At 51.2% G+C, this 15967-nt stretch overlaps 1 protein-coding gene across 3 annotated transcripts in view; it reads right to left on the reverse strand.

The window, feature by feature from the left end:
* Positions 1 to 1630: 1630 nt before the first annotated feature.
* Positions 1631 to 15967, reverse strand: part of HIP1 (huntingtin interacting protein 1) — a 118962-nt gene continuing 104625 nt past the window's right edge. For 2 of the 3 annotated variants that reach the window (XM_044002556.1, XM_044002558.1), the window contains exons 23-31: positions 13537 to 13647; positions 12958 to 13016; positions 12166 to 12259; positions 9995 to 10095; positions 9594 to 9699; positions 8628 to 8751; positions 7909 to 7970; positions 6187 to 6295; positions 1631 to 5548 (exon numbers count right to left, since the gene is read on the reverse strand). In XM_044002556.1, the coding sequence (XP_043858491.1) occupies positions 5505 to 5548; positions 6187 to 6295; positions 7909 to 7970; positions 8628 to 8751; positions 9594 to 9699; positions 9995 to 10095; positions 12166 to 12259; positions 12958 to 13016; positions 13537 to 13647 (810 nt within the window). In that variant the 3' untranslated portion in view covers positions 1631 to 5504. The remainder of the gene's footprint in view (positions 5549 to 6186; positions 6296 to 7908; positions 7971 to 8627; positions 8752 to 9593; positions 9700 to 9994; positions 10096 to 12165; positions 12260 to 12957; positions 13017 to 13536; positions 13648 to 15967) is intronic. The other variant, XM_044002557.1, reaches the window with a different exon arrangement.

The following is a 15967-nucleotide window of genomic DNA, read 5'->3' on the forward strand; positions in this document are numbered from 1 at the left end:
GATGGATCGGCTGTTGGAGTGATTGAGAAGATGAACGCGACAGCGAAGGCAAGGAAAGGAGAGATGGCAAGATTTGGTAACTGGTTGGAAACATAAGGTGAAGCATGAGGAGCCCAGGGCGATGCCCCAGGACCCAGCTGGAAGCTATGAAGGACAGTGGGGTCTTCAGTAGAAGTGGTCAGTTGTGCTAGAGGGGAAGGAGCACTGGCCTTGGAGCCTGGATCTGAATACAGGCCCTGACACTGACCAGCTTGGTGATCTTACAGGAATCTCTTCATCTTTCTGAACTTACTTCTTCATCTATATAGTGCGTATGCCTACAGTAATACCCACATTCCTCGCCTCACAAGGTTGTGGTGAAGAAAGTATTTTCTAACCCTTAAAGTTCCATATAAATGTAGTTTTCCCTTTTCTTTGATGGTTAAATGTACCTTGCTTTGGGGGGTTTTATTTTGTATACACTGTCTCACCCAAGAGAATGCACTCTCTTTGAAGGTAGATTTTGCTTTTGTCCGTGTTCCCAGCACTTGGCATAAAGATGATGCTTAATAAATGCTTGTTGACGAATTGATCACAAGATCTTAGTCGACCACTTCTTCCCAAGGGGCAGTCCCACGTCACACCTTTATGCTGGGCTGGTGACATTTTGCCAACTCATCTCTTCCCTCTCTTTGGCTGATTGGCTTCTTGGCCACTGGCACAACCGTATCACTTCTTTTTAACCTTCCTTTATCTTCACCCCAAATCTAAAGCATTTTCTTGTTCTTGGGATCATGTTCTCTTCAAATACAATGCTACACTACTGCTTTCCCCTCTTTATCTAGTCTGTTTCTTTTGAACAAAGCAGACCTATCTATAGTAACATTTTAGTCACGGGTTCCACCCTCCCAAACCTCAGTGAGGACAGATTTACTTCTTGGCTTTAAGATCTCTTTAAGATCACCTGTTTTGGGGGGCAGCTAGGTGTCACAGTGGATAGAGCACTGGCCCTGGATTCAGGAGGACCTGAGTTCAAATCCGGCCTCAGAACCTTGACATTTACTAGCTGTGTGACCCTGGGCAAGTCACTTAACCCCAACTGCCTCACAAAAACAAAACACAAAAACAAAGATCACCTGTTTTGGTTATTCAGAATTCATGCATCTGTATATTGACATCTGAAACCAGGGATTTTATTGCTTTCTCCTTGGACACCATTAACCTACAAATTATGGGTTCTTTCTTTTTTTTTTTTTCTGCAGGGCAATGAGGGTTAAGTGACTTGCCTAGGGTCACACAGCTAGTAAGTATCAAGTGTCTGAGGCCGGATTTGAACTCAGGTAGTCCTGAATCCAGGGCCGGTGTTTTATCCACTGCACCACCTAGCTGCCCCTCGGGTTCTTTCTATGAGCATTTTTTATATTTTAACTGTTATTCTCTGTAGTATCTAGCTGGGCAGATATAGGTTAGTTGGGTTCTCCTTCCATCTCCACTGTCAATTTAGAAGCCCTCATTAGATGTACCCCATCCTTAGTCAAGACCCCATTGGCCAACCCTATTATCGATATCATCATTTCCTGGTTTAACCTTGGGGAAAAGGCAGACCATCCTTACCCCCCTGGGAAAAAGATGAAGATGCTTTTCTCCTGGGTTGAAATATTTATTTTAAAAATTGAAAACACACGTACAACATATTATACAAAGAAAGATCTTAATGCTATAATAATCAAAAGTCTTGTTGGAAAGAAACCAAATGCCAGTGGCCACCTGCCCTGGGAAGGTAGGCACTCAGAGTGATAAATCAACTTAATTTACAGGAATACTTCTAATGGACATCCGGGTAAAGGTTAAAAAATAAAAGGAAAAAAAATTCCCATCTCCCCAAAACCAAAATAGATGAGAAAAAGTTATAGGATTGAGACAAAAATTGAGTTATCACCAAGATTTATCTGAACCCCCTCGGTTTGTCCCTGTGAGTAGTAACCAGCTTAATTTAGGGCCTTCAAACCTGAGGTAGTTAAGGGTCACCTGAAAGACATTGGATCTGGACATGTGGATACACTGCTCTCAGCACTGGGCCCAGCGGTAACCAATAGATCTTCTGTATTGCTTTGGCTCCTGGGGTGAAAGGCAGTGTACCACATCAGTGGGTTGGTGGTATTACAGTTGGTTTGGACCTGGGAAATAACGGAAGTCCTCAGCAAATAGCTGGAAAGATTTGCTGGGTTTGTGTGTGAGAGAAAGAATCTGGCAGACCCATAGTGTCATATCATTCTCTGCTACAGGCAGTGCGGGCTTTTGAAGGGTTGGAGATAATAAGGCCAGATAGGCCTCTGCCAATGTGGGGGCCAAAGGTTTAATCAGCAGCAAGGTTTTTCTGTTTGATTTGGAAAGGTCATGGCAACAAAGCATGGTTAAGATCAGGGCAGGGCTTTAGGTGCTGGCCAGGAGGCAAGCGTTTCTCTGGGCTGGGAGCTGGAAAGGCCAGTGGTGACAGGCATGGCCAATGGGGTAGTTCTCCCTCTGAAGCCAAGTGCTCAGTTTGGCAGCTGAAACAATCCCAAGAAGAGAAGCTCAGGTCAATATGTGGCCACTCCCGCTTTGGGCCTAAAGCCACAAGCCTAACTACATGTTTCAGGTTGTACACCTGGGCACAACCATCAGCATATGATCTAATTGAGAAAGTTCATCTTTGCTCAAGAGTTATTGCAGTGCAGAAAAACCGCACATTGCCCCAGAAGAACATACTCTTCCACGTTCTCCTCTTCCCGGGTGCAGACAAACTCTGCAGGTGCTAATGTACAAGCCACCTTCCTCTGCCACTGCCTCACCAGACCAAGGAGTTCCCATGCTAAGAGCACCTCCACACTTACCCATGGCTCATATAGCCTTGTTCAGCTAACCATGTTCAGCAATTTGTTAACAGTCAATGAAGTTCACTCTGCCACAAAAGCTTAGTTATTCCAGTCAAAGGCATCTCTTGTGTGTTCACACTCCATTTTCAGAATGAGCAGCATGCTTGACACTCTGCTCTGGCTGACACCCTTTTGCTTGGGGCTTTTAGAAAATTGTTTTACATTAGCAGGTACTTCCCCCGGTTGGTTGTCATTGCTCGTTCTTGAAGAGGACCACAATGATGTTGGGGTCAAGCATGATACAGTGTGTCCACCTGTGGCCAATCAGACCAATATGAACTTGGAAGGCTCGGCTACAGTTCGGGCCCAAAGAGTCCTCATGAAAATTTGGAGTGATGTTTCTAAATCTGCATATCTCACGTGGTGCTTCCCTAGTATAAATCCAGATGTGCCTGACCCTATAAACTAGCCCCTCCATGTAATCACCACTATTACTCAACATTCATAAGAGCTTTTAAAACAATGTTAGGGAATTTTCAGAGGGATGGCATTCCATCTTTAGGGTGAGCTTTATCCAAAGCTATTCCCTCTGTTGCTTCTGTTAAAAAAGAGCATGAGAGTTGGGACCTGCTACTTTTGAGGAGCACTGACATGAGGACAAGCCCCTTGGTAAACGCCTGACCTGCACACTTGGCCCAGCAACAAAGCGCATGACCTCCTCAAGTCTTTGGAGCGGGAAGATGCCAAGCACAAAAGTAATAATTGTTTGCTTAATTTTCACGGCTGACTCCTCGAACAGAAAATGGCCATTCTGGGTGCAGTGACTGAGTTCCTCATTTTTAAGACATCCCTGCTTTTGAAATGCACAGGGGAACCCCAGAGGGGTCCCTCTGGCTTCTCTCTTCCATTGATTCACAGTGATTGAATAGGATCTCCAAGCTCTACTATGATGGGGCTTAGTATGTTCCTCTGGGCTGGGTCCTAGTGGGAACTTCTTGGCTGCTACTACCAGGATCCAAGAGTCACTTGCATTTTGGGTGAAGGACTCTGCTGGGGTAAAAGTGTTTGCCATTGGCCAGCTCTCTCTGGGTTTGCTAATGTTTGCCACCTCAGCCCATCTCGAGGAGAGAGAAAGCATGGTCAGTGCATGGCTTCTGTTGAAGGAAAGGACAAGGGAATTGGCACGCCGCCATCTCCTTTCCGCTCCACTTTTGGACAGTTACCCAGAGGCTCTGAGGAGCCTCTTTGGTGAGGGGTCCAAAGAGGGTAACCTTGCTGTTTTCTTTCCTGTTCATGAAGATCGTTGGGGGGGAACAGCAGTCAGATGTGGTCACTTCCGACACTGACTGCTCCAAGCATTCTTTAGAGGGTGTTTGCTGCTTGTGGGTGGTTTGTTATACATAGCACGGGTCGATGGAAGATCGACTGGAAGCTACGGACACCAAATATGAGCCTCCCCCTTTTGGGGGGATGGCTTGATTGATTCTCTCTGTCCAAGGCTTCTGGGCTTCTGAATTAGTTGGAAGAGGCCATTATCCATCTTCAGCTCAGGAAGATGGTAAGGCTGATCATTTGGAGAAAGCAGGTGAGGTTCCCTTCATCTCTTCCTCCTCCTCGGTAGCTTGATCAGGTATGGAGGTGGCCAGGGAAGGACCTGCTGCACAGAGCAGTGTTGCTATTCTCCGCATCCCCATTCGAGGAGGGCCACACGGGGTGTATGGAGCCTGATCATGAGGTGTTGCCACGGACCGTGGTTCTCCGAGGACCTGGGCTGGACCCTTCCCTCCCCCTCCTTCTGTGGTCCCCACGTGTGTGGAGGTCAATCCTGGGGCTTGGCTGGGGTCCAGCTGCAGTCACACAAGGCACTCTACCTGCCCCCCCTTTGGAGGAAGCCATCACCACTCGGCAGCTGTCTTCCCTTCCAGGAAGTGCACATGACTGTCCCACGCTCCAGCAGAGGTCAGTGGTGTGGTGGATTGTAGAGCACCAAGGGCAGAGCCTGAGCAGCACCATTAACTGTGTAACCACTGTGGTATTGGGGTCCGTTTGTGTCCTAAGAGCTCCAGAGGGGCTCCCTTGAGCAAAGTTGGCTAGAGCAATTGGATTTCCAAAAACAAAACGAAAAAACCAGCCACCCAAAGAAGCAGCGGGGAATCCGTGAGACTGCCAAGGAGGGGGAAGAACTGCCCTGGCCTTCCCAGTCAGGACTCTCCGGCCATCCTTTTCTCTGTGGACAGATCCAGGAGAGTGTCTCGGCTTGGGATCCACCTCGGATGCTCCCCAGTTTGTGCAAATGATGAAACGGAAAAAACTGAGAAGAAAAGGGAAAGGATACGGATGAAGTCTCTTGCTTGGCCTCTCCCTGCAGTCCCAGCCCCCCCCAACCCTGGGAAAACAAACAAGCTCTAAGAAATGAGTGCGGAGATGAAGTGAGTCGTGTGGCTGAGATGCGTCCAGTGCAGACTCCCTTCCCAGCAGCTCTCCGCTCCCTGGGGGCCCAGATGGCCAGCAAAGGCCTTCCGGCATCTTAAGCGTCGATCAGAAATGAGGGCAGACTCGGCGTGCTTCCCATCAAAGTGCGGGCCTGGGAGTGGGGTAGGGCGGTGACATGACAAGCACATGGATGAGTTACAAGCATTTACAGTCTGATGTCTGGTGGTGGGCTGGCCTCTAGTCCTTCTCTGATGTGGCTTCAGGTAGAGACACCACAGGTTCTAATAAACAAGGAAAAAACCAATCATGAACAACACAGCAGCTGGCATTACTGCAGTGCTTCAAGACTTTCAAAGTGCTTTATTTACAGCGTCCCGTTCAACCCTGTGAGGGAGGGACTGTGGCTCTTATTAACTCTCTTTATAGAAGAGGATGCTAGAGGCCATGCGCTGAACACATATCAGGTGGAATTGGAAGGCAGGTTTGTCCTGACTCCCAGCCCAGAATTCTTTTCTGCTCTATTGTGCTTCTGAAGCTTTCTTAAGCAAATCACATCTGCAGTCATGGAGCCAGGACTGGCATCCAGGCAGAAGAACTGCCTAAGGTCAAGAGGCAGCTCTGGCTCAGTGTGTTTGCAGGCCCCAAACCTAGGCTATTCCAACAGGAACTAACAGTGCCGGGTGTCTTGGCAGCAGCGGCCACACTCACTCCAGGAGGCCCCGAGATTTAAGTGGCAACCACAAGAGTGGCTACCTTAGCTGGCCACGTGCTGGATCCATGACTGCTCTTAATGTGCTCTGACTCCCAGACTGCCACCAACCTGAGCTCTGTAAGCAGATAGCCTGGCTCGGTGGACGTTCCACCCTGGCCCTGCCAAGGCTGTGGCCTGGCTCTGAGAGCTCACGCTCCCCCTGCTTACCGTCCTCCCAGCCCTCGGCCACGCCAGCGAGCTCGTAGTGCTTCTTGCGCAGGTAGCCCAGCTTCTGCCGCTCCTTCTCCAGCTGATTCTCCAGTTCCAGCACTTTCACCTGTGGGGGGGGGGGGAATAAATGGGGCTTTTCTTCATCCCTGACTCAGGAATGGTCTCACTCGGGCTTGGGCTCAGCTTTGCATCCATGCTGTTTGCGGCCCGCTCCCCTCACTTTCCACTTCCAAAATGCCCACTTTCAGCTGCCAACCTCATTCCTCTTCCTCGCCGTAATCCAGCCATTAAAAACACAAACACACACTGAGGCACTGGCCATTTTCACAGGTCTGCAAGAAACTACAAGGCCATCTGGATGATGTCTCATGGCTTACAGATGGGGAAACCGAGGCCCAGGAGGTAAAGGGACTTGCTCGGGGTCACAAAAGCAACCAGGCAGGTCCTCTGGCCCCAAAGCCAACATTCTTCCCACGATGTTTGTCTGTCTCCTTTCTTCATGGCTTCTTCTGGTGTGAGGGCGATGGAGTGGGGATCAGAAGTCCTTCATTACCTGACTGCCCCTCCCTGGGCCTCAGTTTCCTTATTTGTAAAATGAGGTGGCCTGCGAGGCCCTTTCAACTCTAAGTCTCCGATCCTATGATCCCTCACGTTACCATCATCTGTGTCCCAACCAGTGTGAATCTCCCCTAGACACGGTTGCTTGGTGAACCTAAGGAAACCGGAAGTACCTAGTTTTTATTTCTCTGGAAACAACCCTTTGGCCTGCAGGTCAGAGAATGGATCATCCTGAGCCACTTTTTCCTACCCTCTTCCTGTACTTGCTGGGAGCCTAAGCAGCAGCAAAGCTGGTGGTGGCCCTGGCGGCTGCTCCTGTACAGCTGGTCGATCTCTGGCCACGGAATTTGGTGCCAGGCCACTGCCAGCAACGAGCACTTCCAGCATTTGCCTCTGGCTGCTTTGTTGTCATTCAGTCGGTTCAGTCATGTCTGCCTCTTCTTCATATCCCCATTGGGGGTTTTCTTGGCCATTTCCTTCTCTACCTCACTTTACAAATGAAGAAACTGAGGCAAACAGGGTTAGGTGACTTGCCCAGGGTCACCCAGCTAGCAAGTGGCTGAGGCCAGATTTGAACTCAGAAAGATGACTCCTGATTTCAGCACTGGCGCTCTATGCACTATGGTGCCACCTAGCTGCCTCTTGTTGCCTAGTGCTTCTCTAAAATGGTAGAATTGCCCTGGAGAGACACAGAAAGACATGAGAGCAGGACTCTATGGAGATACTTGTATGCACCAACCACAACACAAACTCCCTGGACAAAGCAGGAATGATGGAACTGAGGAACTGAGACTCCAAAGCGACTGATGCCCATTTTTCATTCGCTTCCTTAAACAGATAATTAATTCCTGCCAGGAGTAACAATGTGAAGCCTATTGCTCAACCCTACAGAGAACGGCTCCTGGAGCCCCAGGTTTCCCCAGGTCTCCCCAGGTCACACCTGTCTAGACTCACTGTCTGCCCCTCACTGGGCATCGGTGCCTCCCTCCTCCTAAGCCTGACCACCATCTCTCAGCCCTACTAACATCTGGAAATCAGGTGCCTCCTCTGCCCTTCTCACTGAGAGCCCCTCTCAGCGGCGTCTCCCTGTATAGGAGTGACTTTGGGGAGGGCATCACAGAACAACATGGACGGACGAGACTTGCGATTTGGGCTCCGTACCTGGGAGTCCATCTCTTGACGTTTGATCTGGGTCAGTGTCAGACTGGTGAAGTCCATGTTTTCTGGAATGATGGAAACGAGAAAACCTTGTCACAAAACGTCCCTGGCCGAATCTCTCCACAAGGATGGCCAGTGCCGACACCCTGCTGGGAAGCAACCCAGGGATGATGGAGGCATAGAATGACTGGGAGCAGCCCACGCCAGGACCAACTGGGAACCTGCCCAGGGGCTTCTGTGGGCAACATGGCTTAAGTGATAAGGACTTGGCCTCTGGGTTCAAGTCATGCCTGGTACAGACTGGCTGTGTGACCCTGGGCAAGTCACTTAATCTCCAAGTACCCCAGGCAACTCTCTAAGGGGTATACTCTTGTGAAGCAGGTCTCAATCTGCTTTGGTACAGGAAAGTCTTCCCCTAAACCAATGAAATCACTGGCCCATTTTAAAATAAGGACCAGCAGTGACCGACAATCTATGAAAACTCTGCTTAGTGGCTTGCCACCATGGTGATGAAGCCGCCTGCCTAGCTTGGTGGTCCAACCTGTGGGTGAGACAAATGCAGGCAGGAGAAGATGAACTATTAGAGAAATAAGAGATGATAAGAGAAAGCACAGTTAGGTAAGAACAGGGTCAAGGAGTTTGTTTGTGGAAGAGGAAAGATGAGGAGAGTTGAAAGGCCATGCAGGTAGGGCGGCTCCTTCTGGGAGACTTGGGGAGGCTACCTGTCTCCTCAATCTGCGACTTCCCTGCCATGGTCGATGCCACCACCTGTGCTGTCGCCTGGTTCACCCCCCGAGAGGCCTGCTTCAGCTGGGCCAGGTTGGTGCTGTCCTTGTCAGCTTTCACCTAAGTGGGGCCAAAGCAGGTTCAGATTCACATAGCAGCCAGCCCCAGAGAGGCCGGTCTGGGCAATCTTGCCTTCTGAGGGGACGGGAAAGTCACCAGCCGCTCATCAGAAGCTGCCTTCCACAAGGCTGCTCTTGGCTCGCTTCTTGTTTCTGAAAACCCTTCCTGACCTTGTTTGGGGCCATAGCCTCTCCCAACATCATGACTTGAAACAGCTGACACTACTCCCCAAACTTCTAGCTGTAGAAATCAGCTGCGGGGACAGCAGGTGAGTTATGCAGTAAAATCTCCTGGGGTATCTGGAGCCTGCCGGGCTGTGAGTCTGCAGCAACCAATGAAAAGCAGAACAGAAACACCAGGCGACCAAGCCCAGAGCTGAGCAAAGGATCAGCTCTAAGTAAAGGTGCTGTGGCAAAGCTTGAGCGACGGCGAGCAGCAGCTGGGGTGCCCATGGTGCCTGTGCTGTGGTCAGACAGGGCAGGAAGCTTGCTCTCTGATCCCTGTGCCAAGTGTCCCCCAGTCTAAGTGGGCACATCTAGAACATCCAGGGAGAGACTTCTTCATGCTAGGAGGCAAGAGGCGAGGGCATGGGAGAACCAAGTGGGACTTAGGCTGTGAGCTGGGCAGAGATCGAGACTTCTGGAGAGATGGTGGACATGCCATTAGGCTGTCCTGGGAGCTCTGACTTCTGAGCAACAGGGTGGCTTTGACTTTAGAGACCTGGAAACCTGAATGAATCCCTGCTGGAGCCTGAAGAAAACACTGGTTCTGGAAACCTGGGGAGAAGGTAGTTGTGGCCCACCTGGCCCACCCAAGCATTCCAGTGCCCTGGGGCAGCCTACCTTGGAAGCAGCCACCAGCTGGGCTGTGCTGGCAGCAATTTCATGGGAACACACCATCAGCTCCTCAAACTTCCCTTTCCCTTGGAACACCAGGTCAGCGGCGTCCCTGAGGAGCAGGAAAGACAAATGGGGTCTGTCTCTTACAACTCAGACCCTCCCCCCCAGGCTTGTGGGGTACTGCCTTCATAGCCATAAAGACCGGGTGCAAAAGAAGTGAAAACCCCCCTGACCAACATAACCTCCTATTAGACCACCTGCTCCCTCTCTCATTCGGAGGCTTACCAAGCTCCCTGGCCAAGGGTCTGTTCCCCTAGGCAGGCCAAGCAAAATGCTGAAATGTTCTGGGGTGGCTTCCTGGGGTCTTGGGGCCCTTGAGGACTCTGGGGCTGGCGGCTACTTACACCATGACCGTGGCTCCCCAGCCGACAGCTTTGGAGGCCGAGATCAGGCCTTCTGTCCATCGTGAATTCTTGGCATAGAACTCTTTGGGAGAAGCTGCACCCTGGAGGAGGAGGGTGGGGATGATAACAATAACTATAGTAACAATAATAATGATGATGTTACATAGCTCTGCCATGTGCCAGGCACGGGGCTAAGTGCTTTACAATTATTATCTCACTTGATCCTCACAGCCACCCTGGGAGGGAGATGCTATTATTATCCCTATTTTTCAGTTGAGGAACCTGAGGCAAATGGAGGTGAAGTGACTTGCCCAGGGTCACACAGCTAGTAAGTGTTTGAATTAGATTTGAACTCAGGACTTCTTGAGTCCAGGCCTGGTGCTCTGCCCTAAGGTGCCCCCTAGCTGTCTGCTGAGTGGTGAGAAGAAGCAAACCATTACTTGTTCCCTTAGCAGAGGCAGCAATAAGGTTGGCCAACCTGACCCTGGATGACTTAAAATACAGACAAGCCCTGACTGATATTCATGCCAATCATGCCTAGCAGTGCATAGATCATTTGTTTTGTTTTATTTTTGGGGGGGGGCAGGGCAATGAGGGTTAAGTGACTTGCCCAGGGTCACACGGCAAGTAAGTGTCAAGCATCTGAGGCCAGATTTGAACTCATGTACTCCTGACTCTAGGGCTGGTGCTCTATCCACTGTGCCACCTAGCTGCCCCCGTATGGATCATTTCTAAAAAATTTAGGTTTAAGGGTTTAAGACATATTTTTAGAAGCTGGATTTTAATTTGGGAATGTCCGATATTCTGGGAATTTGGGATGCATCTGCCAAACCATTAAGGAGCAGCTCCAGAGCCTTCTCCCCCCTACTCTGGGACAGCATCGACTCTCAGCTGATGGTAGAGAGACTATTTCAGGCAGAGATGGGGGAGGGGGAGAGGGGAAGTGACAACAGGTAAGCAGAGAAGTCTAGATAGGATGTCCCAAAAGTCTTAGTGCGGGGGCAGCTAGGTGGCACAGTGGATAGAACACTGGCCCTGGATTCAGAAGGACCTGAGTTCAAATCCAGCCTCAGACACTTAACAATTACTAGCTGTGTGACCCTGGGCAAGTCACTTAACCCCAATTGCCTCACCACTCCCCCCCCCCCCCAAAAAAAAAGTCTTAGTGCGCTCACAGGCTTCAATAGCACCGAGATCCTTTGATCCTTTGAAGGGGAAGCATGTGCACTAACAATTTAAGGGGGTCTCTCAGTCAAGTCAGCCAACAGGAGACAGCCCCCAAGTGATGAGCTTTAAAGGGAGCTAGTAATGCCAAGGCATGGGAGACAGCTTGTGCTGAGCCAAGAAGGCAGGCATGCGTGGGGTTTGGAGAGCAGCAGGAAGGGCCCTGGCGTGCAGTCAAGCCGGAGGGGCTGGCCACAGCGGACTGTAAAGGGCTGGGCAGTGTGCGGGTCCTTCTAGATGCAGAGGCTGTAGGGAGCCGCAAAAAGTGCTTCAGAAGAGGACGTGCGCAGTCCGGCTTCTGCTTTTGCCTGTGGTGGAACATGCATTGGAAGGGGCAAAGATGGAGGCAGGGAGGTCACCTCAGAGCTTATTGCAGCAGAGAAGTGAGTAACTGGGAGCAGAGCCAGGGAGCGGAATCGAGGTTTGGCAGGTGACTGAGGGAGGGGCGACAGGCAGCTGAGAAGGACACTGAGGCTCCAACAGAAACAGGGAAATCTGGAGGTGCAATATGGGTGCAGCTGGGGCGTGGGTATGAACCTAATGAGTTCTGCTCTGGACAAGCGGAGGCTGAGATGCCCAAAGGACGTTTAATGCTCAATAGATGAGGTGATGTGGGCTTCATGTTCAGGAGGGAGACTAGGGCTTGACACGGATCTGGGAGTTATCTGTAGAGAGGGGATAGCGGGACTTGTCAGAACTGATGAGATCACTGAGAGAGAGTGAAGGAGGAGAAGAGGACCCAGGACTTAGAGCTTTGGGGGCAGGGCAGGGCAGGGCTGATGATCCTGCCAAGGAGAATGAGAAGGGCAGCGGTCAGTCAGTCAGGGAAGAGAAAGTATCCAGCTAGGGGACAGAGCATCAACAGTGTCTTTGATGGTCTTGCGTTTGGCTGAAGTCTTGGTCCTGTCAAACAGTGACTTGAGGGGCCGGCCTAGCCCCTCACTCACCCGGCCGCTCTCCACGATCTCCCTCTGAAGGTCTTTGGAGGCTACGATGAGAATCTGGATAGCCTGCATTAGGCTGGTACAGGAACCGAGAATCCTGCAAGGCAAAGTCCCACCAATAATTATCCCCTCTGTGGTGACAACCGCTCGTAGACAAAGCCAAGCCCTGAGTGTTTGGGGAGATGGAGAGCAAAGTAAGAACTGGATTCTCCTGGGAGGATTTTGGAGAAAGGCCTCTGAGGAAAAGCTGGGGCATCGAGGCAGCCTGATCATGGGACGTCTCCTAAGATAAAGGTGGGCACTCTGGGTCTGGTCAGCCAGAGGCCACGTTCCCTGTCAGTGGGATATTATTTCTATTTGTTCTCCACTGTAATGCCAACGTCCTAGGGAATCCTCTGTTAACTGCACAGGGAAACGACACAGGCCCAACCCTTACCCGGAAGAGCCTAAAGCGATGCTTCTATGCTTCAGGGCCCTGGAGTCTCTCACTCTTGTTGGCATGGCTGCCGCTGAAACCCCACCAAACTATCTTAATGATCTTCACCAGTCTGTGGCTGAACCCCTCTAAGCGTAGCTAGGCTACTCCTCGGACATGAGACAGCCCATCGTTGGGACCGTGTGTGGATCCTTCCCATCTGCACCTTGCCTGCCCAAGCTGACAGTGGGTGGGACATATTTGGAGAACCCAGGTTCACCTCCACTCCATGATGGAGGAAGCCGGAGAGGACAACAGGAGGGCGTGAACTGAAATCTGCCAACGAGTGTGCAAGGGGTCAGAGCACTAGTCACACTGACCTTTCATTCACCTCCAGTTTGGCCCCCGTGTCTCCAGCTCGGGACTTGTTGAGCATCTCCTGTTAACAAAATGGAAGGGGGTGGGGGTGAGCCTGCGCACGCTCTTCCTGAGCCTCTGTGTCTATCTCTCATAGAGTGGCCAAGGAGAGGCCCTTCCCCAGAGGTGCCGCACCAAGCCTTTGGGAGTGTCAGGAGGAGGATCCCACCCAGCTGTTTGCATAGCTGCTCCCCACAGACAGGAGGCTTCACCCCCTCTGGCATATGAACCGCCACATGCCACTGCCTGTGCCGACAGGGGCAGGCACTGCTGGGGACCAGGCCAAGTGGGCAACCTGAACTTTTCACCAAAGAACTCCTTCATGACCCACATTCAGGCTGCCCCTGGGTGTGCTTTCCCCGGGTCCCATCTGTATACTTGGTGGCCTTGGTCTGGCTGGGGCGCTGGCCCTGTGGCCTCTAGGAATAGCTGAGGTACTTTACTCTAATGGCCAAGGCCCCATGTCTGGATATAGGTTGTAGGGAAATGAGGGCAAGAACTGCCCCTCTGCATCCTGGGCCCAGCCAATAAATGACTCTCACCTCTATCCTGGCTGTGGCCGTTTCAATGGCAGCTGAGGTGGCGGCCATCTCCTTGTCCACCAGATCCCCCAGCTCCTCCTGCCTGATGTCCAGCCCTCTGGGCCTGAGCGCCTAGAACCAAAACACAGAGGCTGAGAAAAGGTCCGGACCCTCCTCGACAGCCCCTGGACTTCTGATACTACTTCTTTTTGTTGTTGTTTTTTTTTTTGGTGAGGCAATTGGGGTTAAGTGACTTGCCCAGGGTCACACAGCTAGTAAGTGTTAAGTGTCTGAAGCCAGATTTGAACTCAGGTCTTCCTGAATCCAGGGCCAGTGCTCTATCTACTGCGCCACCTAGCTGCCCCTCTGATACTTCTTTTTTTTTTTTTTTTGCAGGGCAATGAGGGTTAAGTGACTTGTCCAGGGTCACACAGCTGGTAAGTGTCAAGTATCTGAGGCGGGATTTGAACTCAGGTCCTCCTGAATCCGGGGCCGGTGCTTAATCCACTGTGCCACCTAGTTGCCCTCTCTGATACTTCTTGATGAGGGCCCTGGGACAAGCAAGCTCATATATCCTTGCTCTTATCAGTCACTGACTGGAATGCTGTTCCTGTCCCTGTAACTCCTATGCAGCTTGGCTTATTCCTGCCTTTGGGCCCTTGCATGTGCTACACAGCACTGCCCCCCACAAAGGGAATTGACCCTGTCATCTCATCTGCCTCTGATCCACCCATTAATGTTCACCCCCTTCAAAGGCAGGCTGTCACTTTTTTTTAGGATGAGAGAGACCCAAGCATGCTTGTAGGCAGAGTAAGGAAGGAGTGATGTAAAGAACTGTGAAAAGGTTAGCTATTAGAACAATGATTATTGATATCACTTAAGCGATTCCCCAGCGATCCCATTGCCCAGTAAGGCTGGTGTCACGGAGCGGGAAAGGACCTTTTGTGGGTGCAAAAGGAAGCCCAGGACGTCAAGTTACTTGGCCATGATCACAAAGGCGCTGGGTGTCAGTCTCCCTCCCATCCCACTCTGTCCAGTGAGTTGCCCGCTGTCGTCCCTCCTCTTTCACTTTACTTTCTCCCTGCCTACAGACGTGCCGACCGCCGCCCCATCCTTATCCATCCCTGCTCGCCATGGTCCTGTAACCGTCTTCCTCTTCTTGACCCACTGCTCGAGAAGGCCACGTACAGTCCTGCTTTGGCTGCTTTCCCTCCCACTCTCTCTGTAGCGACTGTAGTCTGGCTTCTGACCTCATCACTCAACCCAAGTGGCTCTTTCCAAAGTTACTAATGATCTCGATCGCCAAATCAGCTGGCCTTTTCTCAGTTCCCATTCTTCTCGACCTCTTGGCCTTTGGCCTTGGCCACTGCCAATAGCCCTCCAGGTTTTTGTGGTACTGCGCTCTCTGCTCTGGCCACTCCTCAGTGTCCTTGATGGATCTTGGTCCAGGCTGAGCCTGCTCCCTGGGGGGTCCTCCGAGGCTCTGTCCTGGGCTCTCTTCTCTCCCTCTATCCCATTTCTCTTGGTGATCCCATCAGCTCTCAGGAGTTCAGTGATCATTTCTATGCTGATTATCCTTAGCCTTAATCTACTTATCCAGCCCCAACCTTTCTCCTGACTTTCAGGAATTGAACTGATGAGCTTTCTGAGTCCAAACCCAATTATCTTCCTAACCCCCTATGATTGTTCAGGCCCCAGTCACCCAGACCCACCACCTGGGCGTCATCTGTGACTCCTCTCTCCTCCCATATCCAATCAGTTGTTGAGTTCTGATGATTCTACCTGTGTAACATCTCTCCTGAATACCCTGCTCTCTCCTCTTACATGGCCACCATCCTGGTGCAGGTCTCTATCACTTCACACCAGGACTATTTTGCAGTTGCTTTCTGGTTAGTCTTTCCCCACTCCAGCACATCTTCCTTTTCTTGTTTTTTTTTTGGTGAGACAATTGGGGTTAACTGACTTGCCCAGGGTCACACTGCTAGTAAGTGTCAAGTGTTTGAGGCCGGATTTGAACTTAGGTACTCCTGATTCCAGGGCCGGTGCTCTATCCACTCTGCCCCCTAGCTGCCCCTATTGCTCCTTTTCTTGACTGCCGAACTTGAAAAGGTTGCCTGACCTCAACAGCCCCTTCTCCCTATCACCTCTTCCATCCCCTGCAATATGAATTTTGTACCATCTGTTCAACTCAAACTCCTGCGCTCTAGAAGGTCATGGGTAACCCCCAGATGGCCTCCAGTGTGGCGGCCTTTCCACTCTGAGAGCAGGCTCTGGCCTTTACACGGGTAGACGGCTGCTCTGTCCCAAGGACACCCTCTCTGGTCACTCCTCCTGTCTCCTCTCCTCCTGACCCTTCCCAGGGGGAGTTCTCCCAATGTCTGTCCCCGGATCCCATCTCTGCATCTTTTCCAGTCTTTCCCTCCATTTTCTCTATCATTCCCATGGTTTCAAC

Source organism: Dromiciops gliroides, chromosome 4, assembly GCF_019393635.1.
Source record: "Dromiciops gliroides isolate mDroGli1 chromosome 4, mDroGli1.pri, whole genome shotgun sequence".
In the NCBI taxonomy this organism is placed as follows: Eukaryota; Metazoa; Chordata; class Mammalia; order Microbiotheria; family Microbiotheriidae; genus Dromiciops; species Dromiciops gliroides.